This window comes from Diorhabda carinulata, chromosome X, assembly GCF_026250575.1.
Source record: "Diorhabda carinulata isolate Delta chromosome X, icDioCari1.1, whole genome shotgun sequence".
Taxonomy (NCBI): Eukaryota; Metazoa; Arthropoda; class Insecta; order Coleoptera; family Chrysomelidae; genus Diorhabda; species Diorhabda carinulata.
Window position 1 is genome coordinate 18,730,555 of NC_079472.1, and position 27,114 is coordinate 18,757,668.

General features: G+C 32.1%; 2 protein-coding genes across 2 annotated transcripts in view; one reads left to right on the forward strand and one right to left on the reverse strand.

Moving 5' to 3' along the window:
- The window catches only part of LOC130902287 (protein melted), a 35,861-nt gene extending 10,253 nt beyond the window's left edge, over window positions 1-25,608 (reverse strand). Inside the window, exon 1 of the mRNA XM_057814278.1 lies at window positions 25,263-25,608. The gene's annotated coding sequence lies outside the window, so the exon portion shown is untranslated. The remainder of the gene's footprint in view (window positions 1-25,262) is intronic.
- LOC130902288 (cystinosin homolog) lies at window positions 1,572-26,124 on the forward strand. The gene is made up of 9 exons (XM_057814280.1): window positions 1,572-1,861; window positions 9,885-9,946; window positions 10,018-10,108; window positions 17,007-17,168; window positions 19,087-19,233; window positions 21,021-21,120; window positions 21,702-21,992; window positions 22,533-22,650; window positions 25,672-26,124. Exons 2-9 carry the CDS (start codon window positions 9,892-9,894, stop codon window positions 25,800-25,802), a joined length of 1,095 nt encoding a protein of 364 aa, XP_057670263.1. The 5' UTR covers window positions 1,572-1,861; window positions 9,885-9,891; the 3' UTR covers window positions 25,803-26,124.
- Window positions 26,125-27,114: the final 990 nt, after the last annotated feature.

The window sequence follows — 27,114 nt, forward strand, 5'->3', positions numbered from 1 at the left end:
CTACAGAGTCCTTGACTATAATATTTTTAGTTATTTACTCTATCCAGATAATGTTATTGTAATAAAATTGGAAACCTTTTAATTAGAAATCAATAGGACTAATTCAATTAAGAATAATATATCCCACAAACTAATTTAAATAGTTGCCTAGACATGCTCTAATAAACCCGTCCTCAATTTGTCGATTAAAGGCTGATGTTATCAATAACAAATGACAAATTAGAGTACACGTTCATTAAAATTCTTCGTATTTTAATTTTTATTGATCTATAAGGACGAACTTATTATTAATTCGTATTCGGAATGATCAAAGCATTAATAGAATCGAAAGTAGATCAAGCCGTGCCGGGACATTCGATACCTCAATTTCACTAATATTAAACAAAAACATATTTGAAATTTTAAATAATGCATTACTCGACAATATAGGATAACTTAACTTCAGTTGTGCCCAGAAGTGAAGTCCATATAACGTATTAAGTAAAGAAATAACTATATACCAAATTAATTTGTAAAAATTTATGCGACCCGTTTGTTAATAAATCTTGGATATGAACTATAGTAGACCACTCTCCACTGATTACATTTTCTTTTGTGCTATAGCTTTGGGTAAATGTAGAAACTTCTTTTTTCAATAGTCCAGTAATATAAACGACATATAGTTGTTTAAAACAATTAATTTTGCTATGACTAAGTACTAGATCTGAAATATAACTAAATTCTATAATCAGCCACCTGACGGACTACTACAGGAAACTGCACAAATTTTACGATTTTGGTCTATATTTACCATAATCGTAAAGATCACATTCTGGATATAATTTTACTCTTAAAACTGAGTGAGTATAACCAACCGTCTTTTATTCTAACTGACTGAGCAGTGGATTTCTGGATCCAGTAGTCAGCCCCTGTATATTTTGGGGCTAGAAAAAAATTAAAACTTTTTTTGTACAGATTGTTGTACTCAACATTTTTTGTCCCGAAATCGAGTTCGAGTTATTCGCGATTCAAAATGTTTTTGAGTACATGATCCCATTATACGGTGAAAATTTTGAGGTTAAGAAAAAATGCTTAGAGGCCAATCTGTAGAGAATTTTGCGCTATACATTTTTTGTTCCAACATTTTGTTTCGAATTCCTCGTAGTTTCCGAGTTATTCGCGGTTAAAAATATTTTTGAGCGTATACACCCATTTTATGGTGAAAATTTTGAGGTTAGGAACAAATAACTGGTATACTTTTTTGTAGAGAATTTTGTACTTTACATTTTTTGTTACGGCAGCTTTTTTCGAATTCCTCATAGTCTTCGAGTTATTCACATTTCAAAATATTTTTGAGTTTTAAGTCTTAAAATTTCGAAAATTCGTGTTCGTAATTTTGTTAAGAGTTGCTAGACTTTTCAGTATCCTAAAACCTCCCAGAATCTAATCAATGTAATTTAAGGTTTTAGCTCAAAATCGCCTAATTTTCCTGTACTAATAATAAATTCATTTCTGCTTTTACGTGTATTACGAAGTCGAAGGAACATGTTGCATGTGGTAGGGAAAACCGTTGAGGTTATTTTGGATGCACCCAAGGTAAAAGTACAAAACAGAATCTTCTCTGCACTTATCCACCATATATCATAATGGACGAACGTTGATTTATTTTTTGTTAGTATCAGAGTATCAGTGCAATCGTTATAAAAGAGGGGTTAGGTGTAACGAGGAGTATTGAGTCAGTTGTCAGTTTAGTTGTGTTTGAAATGCGGAACTAAATGAACGCGTGATCTCAATGTTTTGTATACAGAGTAAAACTTTCATCGTCTGTTTGTTTTTAGGTTAAATAATATTTTATTTCGCGAACTGATTGTTGATTAGTTTGGTAAGTATATAAAATTACAAATTTTTACCAAATTTATCTTATTATTAATTAAATAAACAGTTGTATTAAAAAATGAGAGAATATGTGTCGTTTTTTTTTCTATTTTAATGCATTGTTTCTTTAATGAACCTTATATTTTTAATCAATCTTCGTTTCCGTTGATTAAAATTGGTACTTATATTGGGTGACCAAGATTTCATCAATATTTAATAGTTTTGATAGAGACCGGAATAGTTCGAATCGTCAATTTTTACTTGTTTTTTGAAACTTCTTTGAATTATATAATATAATAATAAACTTCAGCCAAAAGAATTCGAAAAGAGAGCTTGGAAGTAAAAAAGATACTTCTCGTTTTGGGTTTTTTCTATGTTTTGAAGACTTTTATTCATTTTTTTCGATTTTTTTCAATTTTTTTTTGATATTTTGAATAAATTTTTTTTGTTCATTTTGAATTTAACAGGGGGTGGTCGGGTACAGCTACTACGGCTGCGTTATTCCCTATCGTCGACCATTTAGTTGGAGATCTGGTTTACCAGGTTACAGGGAAACTTCAGAAAACCTGCTTTATGGGGGGAAGATAAAATTTGGACAATCTGTGTAGGTATATGAAAAATGTCCGTCTAAATGCGTTAAATACCACATTAACGTTAGTGTAAATTTCTTTTTTTTTTTTCGAAATCGGTAGTACAGTGAAACATTAATACCGATTGGTCGATAGAAACCGAAATCGCTTTTTAGTGATTAGGCACTTAAGTAACTGAACTGTCATCTGCGTCATGTTCGACAGAAGTTGATTACACGTCTTAATAATTTCTTGTCATTGCAGAATTCTAATATTACTGAAAAAATTTTGTCATTTAGTAGATGAAATAAGAATGTGGAATACTTTTTGTAGATCTTGTTTTCCAAGCAGAATATACTCAAAATCTGCATTTTCTAGTATCCTCAACAAGGTTCTGCGATTTTCTGCATCTGCTTCTAAACCCAGTGCAATAATTGTTATATCGCAATTACAACATTTTCGCGGAAGACCGTCGCGATATTGTTTGAATTAAGACTGGGGTTTAAAAGTGAACGTGATCCGGGATAGATTTTGTTCATAGTTTCTAAAAAGTCCTATAAGTGTTCCAGTAAATCGGCTTATATGACTTCATTTGTTCTGTTTTTTAAAAGTAACTAGATACGAGATGTTCCATTTGAAGTAAGAAAGAAGAAAATTATGAACAATGCCACAATTTGGTCACTAGAAGAGAATATAATTTGCTGTTATTTCTTTAATATTTATACGAATCTTGTAAAGGTTAACTGAAAAAATATAAATTAATATGAAAATACACAGAAAACTCTAGAATGAATGACTCAGCCGAAGCTGCGGAGAACGTCCCAAAAATAAGCGAATTTTTCTCGCTAGAAGAACATGTTTCCAACCATAGAAACATACTAATCTCAATATCATCAGACAGTAAAGCTCCCATACAAGTCATAACGGTGTGCTCGAGGCTTGAGCTGAAAGTCTTACAAGAACTAGTGAGTGATAGCAGCAAGATCCTGCTCGGTTGGATGCTCGATCACTTTGGTAACAAGGGCAATGACGAAGAGGACTTGTTCGCCAGATTGGGATCAGTAAATTCACCAAATAGCCCAGAACTCATTCTCGGTGTAGCAAGAAGTGTTACTATTACGTCTCTGTTGTGAAACAGCCTCTGCTCAGAGTAGATACCTGGCATAAGTCATACATAGATGAACATCCGCGTAAACAGTCACAAAATTCGACTGATGACTGGACACGGTAATATAAGACGCCATCTGCACACTATGGACATTGCGGACTACCCGGAGTGCTTCTGGAGTATTCAGGATGATGAAACTGCAAACAAGGTCAACTCTGAATGCCCAGAAGGATCGAGGTATTTAGTAAGCCCAAGTACCGGATCGGCTCTACAAATTACATCGGATTTTGGTAATTAAGTGGGACAGGATGTGCTAAACGGTCGTTCGTCCTACTATGAACCATGAATATCAAAATAATAAGCGGTAGCTATTTTTCATCGTTGCTAAATATTGTCTTAGCCCGTTTTTATTTTCTATCGTATGTCGTAAGTAGGTACTTCAAGAAATTACTGATTTGTTTTAAAAATTCACGGCTATATTTAGAAACAAATAACAGTCATATCTATCGATACAATATACAATTATTGTGAACTTATATGTTACTAATAATCAAGGTAAACATGAGTTTGTACCTACTGTATGAATTCGAGGTCGACTACAAGTTACAAAACTAAGTCTAGTTCAGACTTGGCTAGGAATTTAGTACAGTAGCGAATAATTTACTGCGTGCGGACAATAAAAATTAGTAGAATAGTTTATTATATATTTTTTATAGGTTTTTATCGTATTAAACTTTACCTTTTGTAACAATAATGTGAAAAGAACTACTACTGAGTTGTTGGCTCATATTTATACTAATTCACTAACTAATTCAATACAAAATATGGATTGAAACCAGAGTTTAATGCCGATGTTGCTTAAATAACATTTCGACTTCGACAACTTACATAGACGTAGCAAAGGGAAAATTACATATCTTCACGAGATTAACTTTACTTTTAAATTCATATGTACTTACTTAATACGGCCCTGTGCTAATATATTTTTGTTTGGGTCTCGAATAGAAAACATTACATCCAGTACGTGCGCATCTCAAGGACTTTCCGTTTGCCATTGCTGTTTGCTGTTACAAAATTAAAAACATTGAAATGCATTCATAGTTGCCGTTTGCCGATCAGTCTGCCGTTGGTGACTTTCGCTATAAACGAATTTTATCTGTTCCCGTCGGCCGTTCGTAGCAACAGAAAAGAGCCAATAACATCCGATTGCTTTTGTCACGTGATTTTGACGTCTGACGTTAGAGCGTGATGTTGGGGTTACTTCTCTTTCTGTATGATTTTTTTATGGTGGTCTTTGATTTTGCTTGTTTTCTCTTCATTATTTTTCATAATATACTCCATAAATACCGGAATACAAACGAAAATATTACGAAAACAAAAAGGAGTATACATATGAAAAAGAATAACAAAATATTTAGGTTAACGGCAGCAGCGTTAAGTTTATGAATAGGGTGTAGAATTTGCTACGGACTTCAACGGCAAACGGAAAGTCAAGTTTATGAATCGACCTTTAATGATACTTTTGACTGTCGTGAAATTATCAAAGATGCCGAAGTTTATTTGTAATTTAAAAACTATATATAAGTAGATAATTTTGAATTAGTGTTAACTATTACTATTTCGGTACGAATGTACTTCACACTTGACCTTGCAGAGAATTTTAACCTCTTACAAATTGATAAATGACACCTATTATAACCACTTTTACGAACATGTCTATTAATAGACGCAATCACATATGTGAAAGTTCAAATTTAACTAATAGAAAAACTTGTTTAAATATAAATATTGTTATTTTGATTCGGCATGTATAAACTTTTCTGTCCTCTTTTAAGTAATTAAACAAAACAACAAATTATTATATGTCTTGAGAGATCTCTTACAAAAAGGTGATAATTTTCCTACTTTTACGAATATTCAAAAAATTTCCGATAGGTGTTGCTAGAGCTACGCCTTTTCGCATTCATGCTCGAGTGTAAAATATGTATATATGAGTAAGTCTATTTTATTTCTTTAGAAAATGTCTTTTTATAAAAATAAACTGTCATTTAACTTTAAAGATTTACAGAAATAAACTGTCATTTGTCATTACAGATTGTTCTGAATGATCTGTTCACTTTAGTTAGGGACTCTTATTTACGAAAATAAACAATCACTTATCGTTTGGGACTGTTATTCACCAAGACAAACTGTCATTTTTCTTCTGAGAGAACAAATACTTAAAATAAACTGTCATTTGTTTTTAAAGACTTTTATTTACAAAAAAAAAATGTTAACTGTGTGGTAAGGAACTATTTTTCACAAAAATGAAGTGTCATTTGTTGTTAGAGACAATTATTTACAAAAATAAACTGTCATTTGTTTTTAAAGACTGTGGTTAAAGACCGTGATTCACAAAAATAAACTGTCATTTGTGGTTAGAGACTGTTATTTACAAAAACATTTTTATAGGCGTTGTCATATTTGTTAAGGAATACAAAATATTCACAAGCATATATTTTTAGATCTCCAAATGGCTGTAGTTACGTTGTAAAGATGGTTTATAGAACCAATGTTGTCATACGATGATAATCATAAATTAACAATAAATTGAATCCATGAGAAATAAAACTCACTTCAGATAAAACTGATTTATCAAGAAACCGTCTACAAATAACGTAGAATATCAAGTTCACCGTTTCATTTGCTATTGTGTAACAACTTGCATTTCAGACTTATCAGTGTATAAATTTTAGAAAATATAGAAAAAAATGTCAAGGTTGCCGTTTACATAGACTCCTGATTATCGAATAAATTATTTGTTGTAGATAATTATGCTAATAAAGGTTTGAATAATAATTTTAATCTAAAAGGTTTGAATAATAATTTTAATCTAAAAGGTTTCATTTGTATAATAACAAATAACTTAGCTGTGTTACAGTGTACAGGAATCTTTTAAAATGTTCTTATATGTTCCTATGTATTTAGACTTTTTACTTATTTATTCAAACAGTAAAATATGCACTGAGACTTATTACTAAACACTTATCTAATTCTTAACATTCTAATTTATTTAAAAACACCCGCTTACTTTTTATTATTCCGATATGTTCACTACATCAGATTATTTACTGATTATAGCTGCGCCTATTTATATACAGCGAATTTCTCGATAATTCTGATCTAGAATGTGAACAAACCTCAAAAATAGTCTCTGTAAAACAGTCAGAACACGATCTAAATATCCATAAAAAAGAGTAAAAAATAGTTCTTAGCATACGAATAAAATTACCGAGTGATATCAGAAAGAAGAACTCGGACTAAGAAAAGGTCAATAAAAGCACCATAAAAGTGATGGTCGATTAAGAATGTTCGAGAAAGTTCTAGAATGATCTAGAGAGTTCTGGAAATATCTATACTGATATAGGAAGTTCTAGAAATTTCTCGAATGATCTAGAAAGTTCCAAAATGAGGGAAGTTTATTAGGTTAGATTTAGAATGTTCGAGAACGTTCTAGAAATTTCTAGAATGAGTGCAATTTATTATGATTTAACGATTTAAAACGTTCTAGAAAGTTCTAGATATATTTGGATTGGTCTGGAAAGTTAATAAGTTCACTCTATTAGATATTATACTCTATATACAATATAGGAAATAGAAATTTACGGTATCTATGTTAAAAAATGTATCCTTATATATTTTCTATACTATTAAACATGCGATGTATTTCAACCCGAGCTGCTAATTTTATAAAAATTCTATCTCGTTCAAGAATAGCGTATGTTGTGTTGTATTCTCTCATACACCCACATCTATTATTACCAACCGCGTCCGCCTATAATTTTTTAATTTTAGTGCGCTTTTAAACCATTAAAACATCTTTTATGATATTAATATTACAGATCGACAGCGATCATTTTGTTAAACAAATTTGCGGTTGAAAAATCCAAAGATTATAGTAGATTTCAATGAAGCGGTGACAAATCGCAAATTTTCTCTTTTAATTATATTTATTAAATTTATTTAAATGTATATATTTTTTATATTCATAAAATAAATATTAATTATAGATTAAAACACAAACTACTCGCTATAGAATATGCTTATACACTACTAATATTTTTCTCCTGTACATATCCATTTATTTCTTTGAGCAACTTTCCGCTTTGCTACAAGAAACATCACGTCAAATTCATGTTTCTGCGTGTATTTTTGCATTCAACAATACAACAATAGGCTAGTTGACTAAAGTTAATGTTGCGATCCAACATAAGTTGTAGTATGTTGCATAAATCCGTTTTTAGCGGTAAAGATCAAAGGATAATATGAAACAAAGTGAAACATGTGTCAACATTGCTTCGATGTGGACGGATTGTTGCGAGTTGAAACCTGTTGCAAATTGAGTGACTAGACTTTAGACAGACTGCCGCGTGATGGCGTTTAAGTGGACTTTGGATAATTGTTTAAATTTAATTAATAATTATAGACAACATCCATGTATTTGAAATCCTAAAAATGTTAAATATAAATGCAGAGAATCCAAAAATAATGCATGGAATGCAGTTTGTTCAGCTGTAGGGTGATTGTCTCAGGAAGAGGCAAAAAGAAAAATCCGTAACTTGGTATCGCAGCTTTTCTACAGTTTGTATCTACTTTTCTAATCACTGATGCAAATTCCATATCTGAACTACTCATGCGTAAAAAATTTTTGAAGCACCCGTCGGTTCGAAGTTCCAATAAAACGTCATCTTTTTTTAAATTCGGTAATAATTCCTATCCACCGTATTATTCCCTTTTCTCCAAACTTGGACGGACCCAACATTTATGCTTCCGTTTTCGTGAATCACTACACAAAATTAGAAAGCACGCGGTAGCAATTCCTCCATCATGTCACAAATTGAATTTGAGATTCGACAAGTGCAAACATTCATTAACATTGTTGCACTAGTGAGGACAGTTTGTTTTATGTCAATGTTTTTAATGAATTTAAACATTTACCAACTTGTTGCAACATAAAATTGCTACAAGTTGCCACATGTTGCTCCAGTGTGGACGTACCTTAAGTTATAACACTGCGAACTTCCGATGAACAAAGGTAGGTGTTCATTGCAAAAAATTTGTCAAGCATAACGGCGTTAATTTTGGGCAAATGACTGCAGTTTGCTTTGTTAAATCTTGATTCCACGGCAAATTATACCTGTCTTTCAAGATTGAACTAAAAACAAACTTTATTAATTTAACAATAATTGCTGAAAACTCGAAATAGCCTGGTCACTTTATACGAAAATGGCAGCTACAACATATCATTTCGCGAGGTGTAAGGTCACGCTTTTCTGATTGGTGTTTGATGTCACGTGATTAAACGCCTCATTATTAATCTTTTAGTATTTTTGTAGAAAAGTTGTTTTTTTTATTTACTAATTATCATGGTTAATCGTTAGAAACTCAAAGCCGTCCGATTTATTCTTGGTGGAAACAAGCCGATTATTATAAACCATTTTCCATTTAATTTATTTTTAGTAAGAACATGATTTAACGATAATTTGACCACATCGAGCGCTGTGATCGATTCAGCTGGCCCAACTATATACCTTTCAATCCTTTGGATTATGTCTATGGCTTATAGCGGTTTAAAATCCTTTTTTGAGGTGAATTACTCCTCGTTTTCTATTTTTGTTTTCTTTATAATTTATCGTTTGTCTTGGTTGCTTTTTTTATTATTTTCCATTCCTTTCAGTTCCGGTATTTTGCTCTCCAATTCCCTATATTAAATGCTCTTATTTCGTTTCTTCAAGTTTTTTCGGCCTGCCTGTTATCAGTCTTATCCTTGGCCACAATGCATTATTTATTCTTTTGATCATTTCAGTTGATTTTCTTCTCATTATATTCCCATCCTAGTTGAGTCTTTGTGCTTTTATGTAACTGACTACATTTACCTTCCCCAGCTCTATTTCTTCGTTTTTCTTTGTTCTCCTTTCTCCCTCTTGTGTTTGGATCTGTTATAGTTTTCATTATCTTTCTCTCTCTTTAGTTCTTCTTCTTCCCTTTTGATGATTACTGTTGTTTTCATCGCATACGTGATTACTGGCATTTATTTCCAGTCCGTAATTGCTTGTTTCTTCTTCTTTTAATTTGTTGATCGCCTTTATTAATTCCCTCTCTCCATTTGCTATGATAGCCCCATCATCTGCGTATGCTACAATCTGTATTCTGCGCCTCTTATGTTGTTAATTTTATACAGTGATATCGTCACTGCTGATAAAATATTAAAATTCAAATTTGAAATGATTTCTTCTATTAATCAGATTATTGAAGCAAGATATCATCATTTCAAAATTGATGTTTCATAATAATAAGCACATATTTATTTTCAGGTGAAACATGGAGATTGTAACAACGAATAGTGTGCTAGTAATCGTCTTATCAGTATTATTTTGTAAGTTTTTTTTTACTTATTTAAAAATATACGTAAATGATTTAAATGTCTTGTTTTCATTTCTGTTTTAGCATGTCATTATATTCTGTGTGATTTAAACATATCAGTACACGACGTTCGACTTAAGTTACACGAAAATTGTGTTGTAAACATCTCTTATGAGTAAGTCTTTTCTTGTTTATACACGATATTGAAACGACCGTGAAAGTATTTGGACGTAATGTCGCGTCTAACAAACTATTATTCGCTTTTTTTAATTATAGAAACAAACGAAATCAGACAGTATCTATCACGTAAGATAGAATGACTGTGAGTTGAATGACACTTTTTTTATACCTTTGGCGTGCGTATTAACTTTTCTAAAGGATTTTAAAAGAATCTTTATTATGAAATTGTTTGAGATTAATAGAATTTGAGTCTAACATCAAAAAATTTGGATGTTTTAGAAAGATACAGGATGTTTACTATCAGTAGCGTAACCAGGATTTTGGAATTAGGTTTACCAGATACAAAATAATTGTTTAAAATATCAAAATTATTAGTGTTTATCATTGTATAAAAACAGATACATTTTTATAAGTTGAAACGACTTTTCATATTTTCTGCTAGAAACCGTCATTTGTCTTTGGAAACTGTCTTTTTCAATAGCAAATCGTGATTTGTCTGTGGAGACTGCCTTTTTCAAAATCAAACCGTCATTTGTCTTTGTCAATAGCAAACTGTCATTTGACTATGAAACCGGTCTATGGAAAATGTCTTTTCTAAAAGCAAACCATCATTTGTTTTTGAAAACTGTCTTTTTCAGTCTCGGGAAACTGATTATTTGAAGAAGTAAACAGTCACTTGTCGTCGGAAACTTTTTTTCCAAATCAAACCGTCATTTTTCTTTGGAAATTGTCTTGTTCAAATAAGCCAACTGTCGTTTGTCAGTGGAGACTGTCTTATTCAAAATTAAATCATCATTTGTCTTTGGCAACTGTCTTATTCAAATATCAAATTGTTATTTGTCTGTGGAGACTGTCTTTTCCAAAATCAAACCGTCATTTGTCTTTGTCAATAGTAAACTGTCATTTGACTTTGGAAACAGACTTTGTCAATAGCAAATCGTCATTTGTCTATGGAAACTTTTTTTTTGTTGAAATCAAACCGGTCTATGGAAAATGTCTTTTCTAAAAGCAAACCATCATTTGTTTTTGAAAACTGTCTTTTTCAGTCTCGGGAAACTGATTATTTGAAGAAGTAAACAGTCACTTGTCGTCGGAAACTTTTTTTCCAAATCAAACCGTCATTTTTCTTTGGAAATTGTCTTGTTCAAATAAGCCAACTGTCGTTTGTCAGTGGAGACTGTCTTATTCAAAATTAAATCATCATTTGTCTTTGGCAACTGTCTTATTCAAATATCAAATTGTTATTTGTCTGTGGAGTCTGCTTTTTTCAAAATCAAACCGTCATTTGTCTTTGAAAATAGTAAACTGTCATTTGACTTTGGAAACAGACTTTGTCAATAGCAAATCGTCATTTGTCTATGGAAACTTTTTTTTTGTTGAAATCAAACCGGTCTATGGAAAATGTCTTTTCTAAAAGCAAACCATCATTTGTTTTTGAAAACTGTCTTTTTCAGTCTCGGGAAACTGATTATTTGAAGAAGTAAACAGTCACTTGTCGTCGGAAACTTTTTTTCCAAATCAAACCGTCATTTTTCTTTGGAAATTGTCTTGTTCAAATAAGCCAACTGTCGTTTGTCAGTGGAGACTGTCTTATTCAAAATTAAATCATCATTTGTCTTTGGCAACTGTCTTATTCAAATATCAAATTGTTATTTGTCTGTGGAGACTGTCTTTTCCAAAATCAAACCGTCATTTGTCTTTGTCAATAGTAAACTGTCATTTGACTTTGGAAACAGACTTTGTCAATAGCAAATCGTCATTTGTCTATGGAAACTTTTTTTTTGTTGAAATCAAACCGGTCTATGGAAAATGTCTTTTCTAAAAGCAAACCATCATTTGTTTTTGAAAATTGTCTTTTTCAGTCTCGGGAAACTGATTATTTGAAGAAGTAAACAGTCACTTGTCGTCGGAAACTTTTTTTCCAAATCAAACCGTCATTTTTCTTTGGAAATTGTCTTGTTCAAATAAGCCAACTGTCGTTTGTCAGTGGAGACTGTCTTATTCAAAATTAAATCATCATTTGTCTTTGGCAACTGTCTTAATCAAATATCAAATTGTTATTTGTCTGTGGATACTGCTTTTTTCAAAATCGAATCGTCATTTTTCTTTGGAAATTGTCTTGTTAAAATAAGTCAACTGTCATTTGTGTGGAGACTTTCTTTCCTAAAACCAAATCGTCATTTGTCTTTTTCAATAGTAAACTGTCATTTGACTTTGGAAACAGACTTTGTGAATAGCAAATCGTCATTTGTCTAAGGAAACTTTTTTTTGTTGAAATCAAACCGTTCTATGGAAAATGTCTTTTCTAAAAGCAAACCATTATTTGTTTTTGAAAACTTTCTTTTTTAGTCTTGGGAAACTGATTATTTGAAGAAGTAAACAGTCACTTGTCGTCGGAAACTTTTTTTCCAACTCAAACCGTCATTTTTCTTTGGAAATTGTCTTGTTCAAATAAGCCAACTGTCGTTTGTCTGTGGAGACTGTCTTATTCAAAATCAAATCATCATTTGTCTTTGGCAACTGTCTTGTTTAAATATCAAATTGTTATTAGTCTGTGGAGTCTGCTTTTTTCAAAATCAAACCGTCATTTGTCTTTGAAAATAGTAAACTGCCCTTTGTCTCTGGAAACTCAATATCAAAAAATTATTGTCTCGGGAAAATGATTATTTGAAAAAGCATTTGTCGTTGGAAACTTTCTTTCCAAATCAAACCGTCATTTTTCTTTGGAAATTGTCTTGTTCAAATAAGCCAACTTTCGTTTGTCTGTGGAGTCTGCTTTTTTCAAAATCAAACCGTCATTTGTCTTTGTCATTTGACTTTGGAAACAGACTTTGTCAATAGCAAATCGTCAGTTGTCTATGGAAAGTCTTTTCAAATATAAAACCGTCATTGTCTCTGGAAACTGATTTTTTGAATTTTTTGAATAAGCAAACTGCCTTAGGAACCGTGCGACCTATGTAATCTATTTGAAAAAATTCCTGAATATAACTAAAATTCGAATTTTTTAGTTTACTCTATGAATTATTTTATTTTGAAAACATCAACTGATAATGTAAAGCAAACATTCAATAATTTCCATTGAAATGGAATGTCGTCGACATAATATTTACTCTATTGAGATATATAAGGGTTGTCTGAAAAGTTCTCGACCTAAATCTAAATGTTAAATCTTAACTATAGGTAGAGAGATAAAATTTTTGTCATTTTGGACGCTTAATTTTTTTTAAACAATCGTATAAGTGTGAGTCGTTGTGAGAATGCTTTTTAAAATAAAAAAATAAAGTATCAAGCTGTCATTTAATATTTGTTTTTACTGGCAATACGACTAAGCAAATGAAAGAGGAATGAACGGAGACTGCAACATCATTTAAGACCGTAAATTTTTGGTTGTATCTGTCCGACGAGCGTTTAGGACGGTCAGAAAATGCGATAACAAGTGATGTCATCAAGAAGATCACCAACTAGTACTGAACGTTCGTGGGATTAAGTTTTTAGACGCAATCGGTATATCAAAAGAAAGCATTTGCCATCAACTGACTAAAGAATTATGGATGCGTGAGGTATCGCATGCGCATTCGAATGTTCATTCACAGCAGAATAAGTCGGATTTTTGCGTCGATTTATTTCTGTAAATGAAACCTACATCCGCCACTACTTATCCGAAACGGAAAAGCAGTCAAGACAGTGGATATAAACGAGCGAACCTATTCTGAAACGGCGACCAATTTTCGGAATAGTCGTGAGATTGTGTTCATCGACCCTTTTCAAAAAAGTAAAGCAATAATTGGAGAGTATTCAGCAACACTGCTTGATAAGGTAAAGAAAAAAACTCTAACAAAGCGACCCATTTGAAGATAGGGTAAGTGCATTTCCATTTGGACAACGGACCTTCCCAAATTTCGTGATGGTTGACCACGCACCGTATTGACCATAGCTGGTTCCCAACGACTTCTTCTCGTTCTTTAACCTTGAAGTTTCACTTGCAGCTGAGAGTTTTCCATCAGAAGAGGAATTCATCGTTAAAAAGGTTAGAACACTCAAAAGGAGACTATGTTGAAAAATGAGATTGATTATAGAAAAAATAATGTTCCTTTGTTAAATCGAAATCTTATCAAACAACTCTCGTATGTTTTTTTTTCAGTTTTCAATAAGTTAGTCTATTTGTAAAAGAACAAAATCAAAAAATAAATAAAGGAATTTTTATCAGTAATAACGACGTATTATAATATTATTTTGAACTTGTGTTATATTAGTGAGAAAATTGAATTGACGATGTTTATATTTTAACCAACCAACAGTTTAATAAACTTCCGGCATAAAAAACACTATTTAGTAATGTGTGTACAAATACTTTTATTATCATCATCATCATCATCTTTAAAAGATTTGTTATTGTGCCTATAGGGAGATTGACGAGCGTTGATACACTTTATCACCTAATTTTGTTGGGGTAAACGTAGGGTAGTAACGTAGCATCTGTTTTGTTCCACTGGAACAAAAGTGGTTTTGATAAAAAACAGTTTTCGAAAGAAAATTTGTGTGATTTAAAAAGGTATGTGTAAAGAATTGATAAATATGAGGATGGTTTCAGAAGTGACTGGCCCAACAAAGAAAACACAAACATTTTGGAAAAAAATATATTTATTATTATTATTATTAATATCCTTTTAGTTCCATATGCTTTTTTCAGCGATGTTCAATAAGTTCGATATCCTTTCCATAATAAGTATCGTCCAGCTCATCAAAATAGCCATTAACTAGCGACATTACATCTTAATTATTGGAAAATCTTTGACCACCGAGCCTTTTTTTAATTTTGGGAACAGAAAATAATCCCAGGGGGCTAAAACTGGCGAATTAGGTGCATGAGGTAGCAATTCAAACTTTAATTCATCAATTTTGGCGATTGCAATAACGGATATTTGAGCTGGTGTCTTGTCTTGATGAAACGACACTTTCTTTTTACCAAAATGCGACCGCTTTTGTTTGATTTCTTCGCTCAAACGTTGCAATAAGTTCACATAATACTCGTCGTTGTTAGTTTTTCCTTTATCAAGTGAAATTATCACACGCGCATTCCAAAAAACCGACGCCACGACCTTGCCTATAGATGGAAGAGTCTACCTTCTGAGGAGCCGGTTCATCCTTTTCAGTCCACAGTTTTAAATCTTCTTTTGTTTCGGGTGTGAAGTGATGGATCCACGTTTCATCAATGACTATGAAACTGTGCTAAAATTCGAATTTATTTCTGTGAAACATTCCCAAACACCCGTTGGAATCACCTTTATGACGCTGTTTCTGATACATTGTGAGCAAACGCGACTCTCATCTTAGGCAGAGCCTTCTCATATCCAAATTTTCAGTTTCAGCATATTTTGAAATGCCTACTGTGTCTGCTAGCTCGTACACTTTCAGTACCAGTACCGCTTTCTAGATTTTCTTCCCCATTTCTGGAGTCGTCAACTCAGTTGGTCGACAGTCGATAGCGTCACAGCTTGTCTAATGACATCAAAGGGTTTAAGCAGAAGCGCCTGAATGACTTCTCAAAGGACATCTGCCTTTGGTAACGTGATGTAGGTACGATGAGCCTATGTGCTTAATGGCACCTTGGCCTCCCATAATGTAAAGAGGTAGTAGATTATAAAAAAGACGTAATCGCCAACATTAAGCTACAAAATTTTGCTTATCGTACTGGAGCCCAGTACGACACCCATTGCGTATCGTACTGACTATGTTACAATGCTCAATTTTCTCCCGTGTATCTTTCAGGGTTTCCGAGTATTTTTGGGTTTATTGAAAAACGTATCAACTATTCCAATCTTCCTCACTCTCCACTAATCAGTGTTTTAACAGTTTTTTGTTATACAGGGTGTCCCACGACGAGTTAAAACTATCTGTATATGGCAAAATTTCTACGTTTAGGTTTTAGGATACGATTTTTTTAACTAAAATATTTTAAAAGATGACCGACTTCCGGTAGGACCGAAAGTAGACTGTAACTTTGTTATTTTAAATAGAACAATGTATATTAATACATTTTTGAAATTTAAGTTAAATTTTGGTATACTTTTGTCTAAAAACTATTCTCGAAAAATGCATATTTTTTGAGTTATCAATTTTTTTGTAAAAAATTTTACCGTTGCAGATCCTTCTAAATTATTTTTTTATCAGGATACCCTTAATGAAATGAAAATGGTTTCTGTTCGTTTGTTTTTAGTAAAGTCGGACGTATTTGAATCTATGTTGAAAAATTTTTCATTCTATACAGGGTGTGTATAATAAGTGTTCAAAGTTTAACTTGATAAATATCAAATTTCTTCATTTTTTTAAATGGAACCACCCGGTTCTTTCTATTTTAATGCATTCAGGAGTAAAAAATAAGACAAATTTATGTATACTTTTCTATACCTAAACCTAAATTTTTCAACATAGATTCAAATACGTCCGACTTTACTAAAAGCAATCGAACAGAAACTATTTTCATTTCATTGAGGGTATCCTGATAAAAAAAATAATTTAGAAGGATCTGCAACGGTAAAATTTTTTACAAAAAAATTAATAACTCAAAAAGTAAGCATTTTTCGAAAAAAATATACTTAAATTTCACGTAGATCTCAAAAATTTATAAATATACAGGGTGTTCTATTTAAAATAACAAAGTTGCAGTCGACTTTCGGTTCTACCGGAAGTCGATCAAGTATTTTACCATATACAGATAGTTTCAACTCTTCGTGGGACACCCTGTATAGCTTTAAATGATTTGTATATATCTTAAATTTTGCTGTTTTAGCCATGTTTCACAAAACTTTTTTTTCGTGGGTTTTAATAAATTAATAATTATCAAAACTTAATGAAAAGGTGGCGTGTGCGATAAATGTTATTCATATTTACAGCAAAGAAGATTACAACAAAAATGTAATAATAGAAAACCAGCATAATGATATTATACAAGTCATAAGAGAATTTAATATAACAGAAGACTCTCCGAATCCCTTTCCGGTTTTAATAAAAGCCGTAGGTGCTGGACATTCTGAAATGTACGCTACTGTTGATAAGTAAGTAAATTTTTGTCATATTTTTATTTATTAAAAGTGTTTGTTGTTATTAATAATTGTAATTCACGCATTTAGTTTCTAACTAACGTTTCGTAGTTCGTCATATTTTATCTCATTTTGTAATCATGTTTTTTCACTAATATTTATTATGATCCGACATCTAAGAGATTCCTTGTAGTATATCGTGTCCAAAAAAGCAATGAGCAGTCTCCTTTTGATCAAATGAAACCGTGAAAGCGGCGAATTCCTCTAATTACGCTTACTTCATAAAGGTCGACTTATATATATATATATCAGTGCCGTGTCGGTTCCGTGGCCATTCCGACTTATGAAGTTTCCGGACAGAAAAAAAACAGTGTACATCATTATGAGACTGTTTATACACTGGCGTTTCCCGGACGGGGCCCGTCAGTGCCCGGACAGAAATCCATCCGAACCGATATTTTCGCTGGGGGCACTGCTGGTGCACGGGCTTGACGCGGATCGCACGGACTTGTATAAACGCGAATCTGAGTATATAGTCAGTTGTGGTTTTCTTCGACATACGTGCATATAAACAAATAAGAAAATTTTCGATTTTGCTAGGTATTCTTAACATACAAGGTTAGTATCATGTTATTCACATGTTTATTTCTCACTTCCTATTGTTTATCCTGCTTTTAGTATAATATTCCTTATAGTTGCCGTTAAATTCTTTACTAAACTTATGGATGACGAGAAATACTGCGACATTCTGAAATATTCGTGGAATTTTGTTTCATCGTCCTTTGTATATTCTGAATTCTCCTTCGCTCAATCTTTTTTTCCATACAGGACGAACACTCCATCTTCTTTGCTTCCGCCTTTTCTGCTTTCGCTTTTCCTCTTCGTCTAGTAATAACGCCAATACGGCGAGATCTTCTATCCAAGCCGCCATAGCTAAATTCGCAGTCCCAGTCACCGATCACACGCGCTTTGAGACACTGACACGGCACTGTTATATATAAATCGACCTTAAAAATTCTCCAATTAACACTGCTTCGCTTTCCAAGGCTTTTGTACACGAAATTGAACACGCACCATATAGCCTTGATTTGGTCCCGATGATAGTGAACGTTCTGGTCGTCCAATTGAGGCGGTTACTCCAGAAAACATCAAAAAAGTTCACAAATTTGTTATCTAATCGTAAATTTAAATTGCGTGAGATAGCTCACATTTAACCAAGAGAAAGCTTTTTTCAAAGTGGATGCCGCGTTTACTCACAGATATGTGACAATGAATGAAATATGGATCCATCATTCTACTTCGGAATCAAAACGATCATCATTTGAATGGACTGTAGTCGGTGAACCATGTCCAAAGGTTATGGCTTCGGTATTTTGTAATGTGCATGAAATATTGTTCATGGACAATGTTTAAAAGGGAGAGACAATCAATAGGGGATACTACATAGAGTTGTTACATTTTTTAAATCTAAAAATCAAGGAAAAAAGGCCTCATATGTCGACGAAAAAAACTACTGTTTCACCAAGACAATGCACCGAATCACAAGTCGATGTCAACGATGGTTAAATTAAACTAAATACATTTCGAATTGCTTTCTCATCCACCGTATAGTCCAGATCTGGCCCCCCAATGACTACTGGCTATTCTCTGATCTGTAAAAAATACTCGCCGGTAAGAAATTCAGCAAAAATGAAGAAGCAATTGCTTAAACTAAAGCCTATTTGACGCAAAAGACAAATCCTTCTATAATCATGTCTTACTGTATTGCTCTTGAAGGAAATTACATTGCTGAATGACTTATTCGCCGATTGGTGTGTGGTGTGTTTTAGACCCTAAAATCCTCAGTAAACCACACTTTACTGTAGTCATGGCAGTGAACGTGTTAAATTATCTTTTGAACCCGAAGTAATATTAATATAAACAAAGTTTTTAGCAAAACTCTCGATGACGTTTTCGTACGAGTAACTGTATATAAAATTAATGGTTTAGACACTTTTTCTGCTGTTATTGGATGGATATATTTCGTAGCGTGGTCTGTGTCATTTTATCCTCAGATATATATCAATTGGAAACGAAAAAGGTTAGTATTGTAGGACTATTCTTACTTGAAGGAATAAAAAATACTATAAAAGTTAAAAGTAACAAAGGATTCTGCCGTCTTCAACAACGTCCCATTGTTAGATAAAAATGTTTGTAACAAAATTATTATATTGGAATTTTATAATTATTAAAGCTTTTCAATAATTAATTTGGAAATGGAGAAGATTTTCAGAAATTATCAGCTGAATTTGTTGATCTGAATGTTTCCAGCAGCACGTGTTCTTTAATTTCCTCACGCGTTTCTCGAGAAGTGTAAACTAGTGAACACTTTTATCGTGAGAATGGTTTCTCTAAAACTCTTTGATACTTTTTGTACTCCTTTAAATAAGAAAAGATTGAATATATAAATTTTGCACCCCCAGGGGTCCACCACTGGAAGCTCTGTAACAGAAGTGTACGTGTACTTAAATTTCCATAATTAGATCTGATTTTTTAACAAATTGGTTATATAGTAGAAATTTATGAACTAAAACTAGTAATAATTGATTTCTGAGGAAAAAAAGTTTGGGAATTTCTGATTTAAGGTATACATGGTGAGTTATGAGGAATTTTACATACTTTCAAAATCTGTAGAGCCCCTTAGTGAGCATATAGTGGGGCTACTAAATATTGTCAACTACTCTTCTTTAATAATTAACAGGGTGATTTGTGAAATTGTGAATGGTTGTTTGATAAGATTTGATCGTTCATTAAAATATTAATTCAAATGCGATAACCTGGTCGCAAAGGTCGTTTTCATTGGTTATTTATGTAGTTTGAAAATCACTTAAATCACACAATTTAACAAAAATATTATACAGGGTGCGTTATTCAACAGGAAATAATAAATTGATTTTTCTAAAGCCGGTCCTGGAAATTTTATCTAATACCAATCGAATGCTTGATATTAGTGTACTGCACCATGAAAAAATTTAAAAAAAGAAATAAGCTCTCTAATCATTATTTCAATTAATATTTATTGCCAATTTTTTAAATGAACCCTATAAATTAATAGAGAAGAGGAGTTGATGCTTTTCAGTAGTCTCATTATATCCACCCTGAGGTGCTCTACAAAAGGTGAAACTAGTTCCTCATTACTCGCCACAATAGATGGCGTTAGTAGCCTATATCTTGTCCCTATATAGAAAAATCTAGACACGAGTGGTCGTTCACGCGATTGGTTGGTCTCAAGCTAAGAAAATAATGGCGGCTCCAATAAGACAAAGGCGCGAAACGGTGATCTTTTCAAATGATCAAACAATGTTATTGACTATTGGGACATACAGGGTGTTTCTAAATTCAGAAGATGATTGCTCGTATGAAATTAATCCAAACTAAATTGTCTCGCCCAACCCCTTTTCGAGATATCACCCTTAAAAGGTGGTTACTAAAATCGAGTTTTAGTAACCACCTTTCTGATATCTCAGAAAGGGGTGGGCTGATGGAATTTTATTATAAGAGAGATCAATCTTTATGTCATGAATTTAGAAACACCCTGTATATTTAAACTATACAATTTTTATTAACATTTATATACAATAATGAAATCACAAAAAGACACGAGTCAAATGCAAATCTGGCTGTTTTGTTTACATTCGCGAGACCACATGACAGAAGACCTAAGCCGCGCGCAAGCGCGGGCGCCATTTACTTCTTGACATGAGAGAATAAAAAAGGACACAGATTCCTCTCTCTTGCACATACATGTTGGAGTTCGTGTCTAGACTTTCCTATACAGGGACGTATCCTATCTATTAAATATAATCAAATTTAATTTTTGTTTTCCAGTGTGGTCGGTTTGAATTTTGATTTTATAGCTTTAAACGTTGTAGGATTTACTTTGTACTCGCTGTTCAATTTAGGACTATTTTATATACCGGAAATTCAGGTAAGTACTGTACGCCAGCGCGTAAAGTTTAGAAATGTGACGTGACAATAAAATTTTCAACAATCCGAAAATTTTTATTTGCTCAACAATTTTTTAACTAAGTATAAAAAATAATGTGACGGGTAGACAACCGCACACCTTCTAGCGGCGACGACCATAACATAATTGTAGTGGAAACTAGTTTCGCAGTTATACGGTTACACGCCATCTAATGGAGCTGGTCGTGATTTAATGTAATGGAAACTATTCAAGATTGTGTGTTTGACTGTTTGGAAGTTCTACAATGTTCTAGAATTATTATATAAGGCAGGAACGACAATTAACTGATTGATATTCATGTTTTAGGTGATGTTATGATTAATATAATTATGCAAATTGGTGATTTCAAATAATATTTTTAGAAAGATCGAATTAGGTCGATACATCAAATTTTTTATCTCCCTTAAAAACGATTTTTTAATCAAAACAGACCCAAAATCAAGACTACTAATCAACAAAACCGATTTCAATACGTTGACCATAGACAAAATAACCGAACTATATAACTGATAATTATATATTTATTTTTTGTTAAATTGAAGGATGAATATTTCACAAGACACCCTAGAGGTATGAACCCAGTTAAAGTAAATGACATATTTTTTGCTGTACATGCAACACTAGCAACAATCATAACAATCATACAATGTTATGTTTATGAAAGAGAAGAACAACGAGTATCTACAACTGCTAGAAGCATTTTAGGTATATTTGGATTGTTCATATTCATCAGTATCATTTTATCAGTTTGCAAAGTTATCCATTGGTTGGATTTACTCTATTACTGTTCGTATGTCAAACTGACTATCACTCTGATAAAATACGTACCACAAGTAAGTTAATTTCGGCTTTATCGTCGGATTAGTACCAACAACTAATTCTCTTTTGGATGTTCACGCACGAGCGTGGTTTAAACACTTGGGCAAGCTTAATGACATCAAAGGGTTCAAGCCAAAGTGCCGATCGGCTTCCGAAAAGACATCGGATTTTGGTAACGTCAAATTGGGCGCGACGGGCCTATCCGAAGGCTTAACGACCCTTGGTCGACTAAAATGCTACTATGAGCTATGGGACGTCAATTTTTGTACCTCTGGAGGTTAAACTCTGTTCAGCTGAAATTGGGAGGTTCTTGAGTTCCTTTGTTTATCTTTAAAGTCCTTATAACGCTTTAAGGTGCAGTAGAAAAATAGTGTGCTAAACGACCAAGGGGTTTCTGTGGCTGGAGCAACAAAGTCAAGTAACAAATTATGAGCCGGGCCCGGAACGTGCCCCCAACACATTTTCATAGAAATCAGTTGATACTAATCCGAAGTCTTACCTTAATTTCTAATTTTTTTTTTTCAACTAAATTAAATGTACGGTGTATATTCCAGGCTTATATGAATTACAAAAGGAAAAGTACAATAGGATGGAGTATAGGTAATATTTTCTTAGATTTTACTGGAGGTATGCTAAGTATGTTGCAGATGATAGTAGACGCTTATAATTATGGTGAGTATGGTATGATTTATGACCAATTAAATATTAATTAACTTATAAGTCGATGGTTACTAGAGTACTAGAAGAACGGAGCTCTTTTCCAAGTCTGGCAACGACGTAAATTCAATTGAATATCAAAAATCGTATAGATCGATGGTCACTAGAGTATCTTAAAAGAACAGAGCTCATTTCGAAATTTAGCATCGGCGTTAATTCATCAGGTTTAAAGCAGTACACAAAATGAACGCGAGCATGATGCGTTCTAATTCAACATGTTAAGAAACTGTGATAACGCACATAATGATCGCGCTTGTACATCGAAGGTAATCAACTTTCTACTTTTTACGCGTTGATCATGGCTGAACGTCAAAAACATAACCTCACTTTTCTAATGTAGTTGGTAGTTGCAAATACCCTGAAAAATGACTTCTCTGAGTGAAAAGCTGATAGAATTTGTGCTCATGAGTGTTTATACAACAAACAGTCGGTTGGGTACAACAAAAAATTTAGCAGAATATAGGGAATCATTTCCCCAATTGAAAATTCCATGAAAAGAACTGGTGATTAACTTTTGTTAACTCTCTGCTCAATAAGTTGAAAAGTTGATCATATAAACCCCGATTCATTCATCTATGTTTGAAAAATTCGACTTTATCTATTACATTCATTTTAAAATATGTAGTAGTAAAGTAGAACGCGGTGTCTAATGTCGTTCTGTATATATTTCTCTACACGTTTCATATAGTAAAATAATTATATGATACATTATAAATAATTCAAAATCGTTTATCACTGTTCAAATTTTTTTATATACATGACTTTTGAGGTTATGTTTTCTAGCGAACCAGCGTCATGTTCGCGTTCATTTTGTGCACCGCTTATAATCAATAAACAAAAGTTATTTTAATTGAATATCAAAAATCGTATAGGTCGATGGTAACTAGAGTACTAAAAAAATAGAGCTATATTCTAAGTCTAGCAATACTGCCAATGTATCTAGTTTTCCATAGACATCAAACTTCAGCTGCCAAATATCTATTCTAACTTAAAATTCAATTGTGAATACTAAAATACCATAAAAATATCTCAACCTCGATTCTAATTACTAGGCACCAACCAAAAAACAAGTTAATCTAACCTCAAATTGTTCCATCATCTGTCAAATAAGCTAAACGGACTTGTTTTCGTAAAACAAAGGTTGGTGTTGAATCAGTAACGGAGTAGATGAATATCTCATTTCTGATTTGAGTAAAATTAAATGAGAGAATCAAATGAGCTACACTTAAATGATATTTCGTGCAAAAGTAACGCTACTATTAACTTGACGTCCGACTTACTAGCTATAGAGTTTGATTTATTTAGCCAAAATTTAAATTAAACTAACAAATAAAATTACTAGTGAAAGACAATGAATTTCGTGTAGAAAATTAACAATAAATTTAACTTAAGGTTAAAGTAAAAGTTCGCCAACTTTTAACTTCTTAGTTAAATTCCTTAATTTTGTGAGGTTATGAGCACAGAAGACAGTGTCAAATTTCCACATTTGTATGACAGAAAGAACCCATATAGATAATTTAGATTGGTTTACCAGTAATTTATAATTATTCTTAATTTAATGCATACACCAAAAAAGTTTAGTTTCATTTAGTTTTAATTTTGGCTGCATTATCCAAGCTTTAATGATGAGCAAAGTGACACCCATTTTTAGTTTGGAATGAACACTCGCAATAGCATTGATTCAATCAAACTTTAAAATTAGTGTTTTTCGAAAAACGTATCCTGAAATATTCGTCAATATACTAAATGAACTCCCCATCAACCCGCCTATGCAACTGTTTTAGCGAAAACATTCAAAAACAAAATCACCTGATCACTTGCAATGATGCCGAAAAGGTAGCTTTCTACGCCGATACTGTTGATCTCGTTTATTAACTGCTGTTAGAAAAAGATAGCCATACACGTATTTTAAAATTGAATCATACACGCTGACAACGTTGCATTTTGCATCGAACCCTTTGAACAGTTTAAAAAAAACAGTCGTATTAAGGTAAACGTTGGGGATATAAATAATAAAACAAATAAATTAATTATACAAATAAATGTATATATATATATATATATATATATATATATGTATGTATATATAGTGATTTTCTAATTTTTTTTCAAATTACTTGAACGTAAATAAGAGATTTTTGTAAATTAGTAAAAAATTGAACAGTTTTTGTTAGAACCCACTTACTTCTTTATTAACTAATATTGAATCTTCTGGATATTCAAAAATTCACTATTAAAAATATTTGTTAGTTCAGAATAAACGTGTAATTGGATTGTATATGAAAAAGCTTAACAATTTGAGTTGGATTCAAGAATAATCGTAATGATTTTTTATTGTTTGAACTTTTATAGCTAATTTTACTTAGAATATTTTGACAATGCAAAAAAATATACAATTTTTTAATAATATCTACTATTAAATGAAAAGAAACTTGTTCCAAGTAAGTAAGATACTTTTTAAAAATAAATAATTTTGATGGCATACAAGTATCACGTCTAGCATTTGCAAAAGCTATAAGAGCCTCGGATCTTTTCGGGGATAACTAAAATTTTCTTATGAAACTTACTTAATAAATTGAAGTGGTACTTCTTCATATATTGTTTTAATCAATAGTACACTATTAAATCACTTGTTCACTTTAGTTTCTCCATTTGTTTTCACGTTATTACATCTTTACTTCGCAGTCAACTTTCTCACATCAAAACACAAACTAATCCAAACTACAAATGGCGTACGTTTCCCTCAAAATTTTTGACAGGTACGCCATTTAGTTAGAATAATACTTGCGTCCTTGATATACAAAAATAATAAATTAAAAGTAGTGGTCGATATTTACTGAAATAGTAAAAAAAAGTGTAACAACGCTTTTAATAAAAATTACATTGTAAGAATCTATAAGACATTAATTACAGTGAACATTAAATACATTTTAAATAGAAATATTGTTATTTTCATTTGAAAATTTTTATTTTTAGATGATTGGGTATCGATATTTGGTGACCCAACTAAATTCGGCCTTGGATTGTTCAGCGTTGTTTTTGATATATTCTTTATTGTTCAACATTATTTTCTCTATAAAACATCAAATTATGACGTCAGTCAGTAGTTTTTTAAGAGATAAATATTGAGATTAATTGAGCCCACCCTTATGTACATATTAAGAACAAACATGTATTTATTATATATTTTTATGATTCACATTTACACATTTGATATAGTTCAAAATGGCAATCTATTAGAAATCAATTTTGAAAGTTTGTTCTAACACTTGTTGTCTAGATCTGTAAATATGTTAATACAATATTTGCATATCCAAAAGAAAGTATGTTGGAATTGTTTGTTTTAGAACATTTTTTGAAAATTGCTGATTCAGTGAACCAAGTCGAGACTTGCTGTTATTTTTTTGACAAATATAATAATTTTTATAGTTTTGTTTATATTTATTTTTAACCTTTCACATTCTCCTCCTACCCAAGATCGAATATGTGACAAATAGGTATATCTACAAAAATTGATCAAATTTTATTTATATTAATGGCGGCTAAAGCTTGACATATGTAGCGTGATCAACAGTAATTATTGCTTTCCAATTGCTCAATTTGTGCGTCATACACAGTTGCATTTTATCCTTGTTTCTCAATCACCAGATAAATGTTTGGACTTCTTAAGCTTCAAAATTGCACTTTAAACACAACATGCAGAATTTAGGTTATGTAGGCATTGAGTTTGATTTATTTATATTTAAATTTGTGTTTTTAGAATAAAATCACAAGGGCTGATCAAAACAATATTCTCTACGTTATTGGATGCAGAAAATAAGAATATAAAAGGGACCATGAAGAAAATCTAAAGTATAATTACAAAGAAGTTCTTTCGTAGTATTCATATTTTATCCATATGTGCTTGTATAAGACAACACTCAATTTGTGGTTATATTTTCAAATTTGACACTTGACATAAAACCCACGAAGTTGGCCCATTTGATTCTGGCCAAAGAGCTTCCATAGAAATTTATTAAATAAGGGTGGCACCACATTAGCATCAGAGTAAATTTTAAAGAGAACCCCAAATATTATTTATGCCCTGGACAACTTTTCACTACCCTCCATAATCGAATCATCCTAACGATTAGTGTAGTGGAGCCATTAGATATATTTTAAAGTTATAAACACACGAGCACTTTTCTAAAAATGGCGTTAAGCACTGGACATTTTTCGGATAAAGTTATTAGTACGGCGTAAATTCCTCATATAATGTCCCATGGTTAGGATAATGGTGCAAATTTTGAAATAAAAGCTTAATAAAGGGGATGGTTCCTATATGTTATTTCTTTGTTCATTCCTATTCTTAAACATTCATTCTTTTTCCAGACCTATAACGAAACGTAAAAATTTATAACTAGAAAACGCGCTCATATT